At 39.3% G+C, this 664-nt stretch overlaps 1 protein-coding gene across 1 annotated transcript in view; it reads left to right on the top strand.

The window, feature by feature from the left end:
* Positions 1-664, top strand: part of CSUI_001479 (nuclear cap-binding protein) — an 11,868-nt gene that overhangs the window by 9,345 nt on the left and 1,859 nt on the right. Inside the window, exon 9 of the mRNA XM_068061685.1 lies at positions 207-350. Coding sequence (XP_067926341.1) covers positions 207-350 — 144 coding nt within the window. The remainder of the gene's footprint in view (positions 1-206; positions 351-664) is intronic.

Genomic DNA, 664 nt, shown 5'->3' with positions numbered 1-664 from the left:
CTTGAGGTGTACATACAGCAGAAGAGAGCGAGAGAGAGGGAGAGGAACGAATCCATGGGAGGACTAGAGAAGTTGTTTTGTGTACGACAGAGTGAATTCATAACTTCCTGAATAGACATCTATCTGAAGAAGATCTTTCTCTCATAGATCTTTCTTCTCCGATGGACATATTTAAAATCTCGTCTTTCTTCTTTTCTCGTTCTCAGATTCTACATATGGCTTTAACTGGCTTCATGAGAGAGTTTCTCCAAGAAGAGCAGCCATCCCGTCGGCTGTCTCTACACTCGAGATTGCTATACATTGCAAGAGACTACGCCCAGTATATTAATGTCCATCGCCTAACTGACCAGGTAGGGAAAATCCAAACAGGCCTTTCTTTCTTTACGACTTTTCTCCAACAATCTTCTCCACAATTTCTTCTCCGTCTGTTTTCTCTTTCCGGCAACCTCTCTTCAAGTGTTACTCTACTGTGTCGTCTTAGAAAGAACGATATGTATATCTATAGAGAGGTATATGTATATAATATGTATATGTATGCATACAGATGAGCACTACAATGTGACGTGAACATGTCGCCAGGATCCCTCTCTTCAAATACATCCTATACATATATACATCTGTATACAGCTATGTATATCTACATATGTATATATATATGTATGTA

This window comes from Cystoisospora suis (genome assembly GCF_002600585.1).
Source record: "Cystoisospora suis strain Wien I chromosome Unknown contig_585, whole genome shotgun sequence".
Classification (NCBI taxonomy): domain Eukaryota; phylum Apicomplexa; class Conoidasida; order Eucoccidiorida; family Sarcocystidae; genus Cystoisospora; species Cystoisospora suis.
Note: the sequence above shows the minus strand (reverse complement) of the source record. Positions and strands in the feature narration are given on the sequence as shown.